The sequence below is a fragment of the Perkinsus marinus genome, assembly GCF_000006405.1.
Source record: "Perkinsus marinus ATCC 50983 genomic scaffold scf_1104296949168, whole genome shotgun sequence".
Classification (NCBI taxonomy): Eukaryota; Perkinsozoa; order Perkinsida; family Perkinsidae; genus Perkinsus; species Perkinsus marinus.
Window position 1 is genome coordinate 1 of NW_003209980.1, and position 1,140 is coordinate 1,140.

At 49.4% G+C, this 1,140-nt stretch overlaps 1 protein-coding gene across 1 annotated transcript; it reads right to left on the bottom strand.

The window, feature by feature from the left end:
• Positions 1 to 9: 9 nt before the first annotated feature.
• On the bottom strand, positions 10 to 252 carry Pmar_PMAR025379 (histone 4, putative; the record flags this gene model as incomplete). The annotated part of the gene is made up of 1 exon (XM_002778484.1): positions 10 to 252. A coding segment is annotated over one exon (243 nt), but the record flags the coding sequence as incomplete, so codon positions are not given.
• Between the last annotated feature and the right edge of the window lie 888 nt (positions 253 to 1,140).

The window sequence follows — 1,140 nt, forward strand, 5'->3', positions numbered from 1 at the left end:
AGCGGTAACAGTCTTCCGACGAGCATGCTCGGTGTAGGTAACAGTATCTTTAATGACACTCTCGAGGAAGACCTTGAGGACACCTCTGGTCTCTTCGTAGATCAACCCGGAAATACGCTTGACTCCACCACGGCGCGCAAGCCTACGGATAGCCGGCTTGGTGATGCCCTGAATGTTGTCGCGAAGAACCTTACGATGACGTTTAGCGCCGCCCTTTCCTAAACCTTTGCCGCCTTTGCCTCTGCCAGACATAAGTTGCTAGTGAAATTAGATTGATATCAAAGTGTAAACAATCATGGTAAATCCCATCTGCCATGGGAGTCCGACTTTTCTGACGAAAAAATTGACAAAACACACCACTTGATGGCCATCACTGTACATTGCGTCATAATAACGTACTTTGCATGAGGGGAAAACACGGTCGGTTTCCTGGTGGATAAATGACCCAGTTGGGGATCATCGTATTTAATGAGAGCAACGTTGCGTTGATGTCGATGGAATTGAGTGCCACAATGATAAAACTGCAGTCCCCAAGGACGCTGTAGGGTCGTGAAGACACGCAGCGGTACGATTGCTTCTCTCTGTTACCTCTGACACTGAAGGACTAGAAATGAGACAGCTGAGTCAGGTGACCTGACTCTGCGGCTGATGCTCGGATAGCTCACTTATATCAGTTCACTGACTCATCCTCTGGTTTGGTCAGTATTTCTAAAACCAGACTCCAGCTTTCAGGCCCTGGGTTCGCAGTTTAATAGATACCTCTCCTATTCGCAGTTTCCATGGGGTTTCACATTAGACCGTTCATGATGGCGCCAAACAACGCCTTGTAATGATTGTGGGCAATTAAGAGGTTTCTACCAGAACCTCAAGACCTACTTCTTCAATCGCTTAGCAGCAGGCTTCTTCGCCGTCACTTTTTTGACCTTTTTGGCAGCCGGCTTCTTCGCCGGAGGCTTTGATCGAGCAGAAACCTTCTTGCTCGCAGCGACCTTCTTGGTCTTCGGAGCAGCCGGCTTCCTAGCAGGCTTCTTAGTCGTAGCCTTCTTCGTGGAAGGCTTTTTGGCAGAAGCCTTCTTTTTGTGAGCCTTTGGTTTGGACTTCTCGCGGACGCGGGCTCTGTCCGCAGCCCTTGACCCAGCA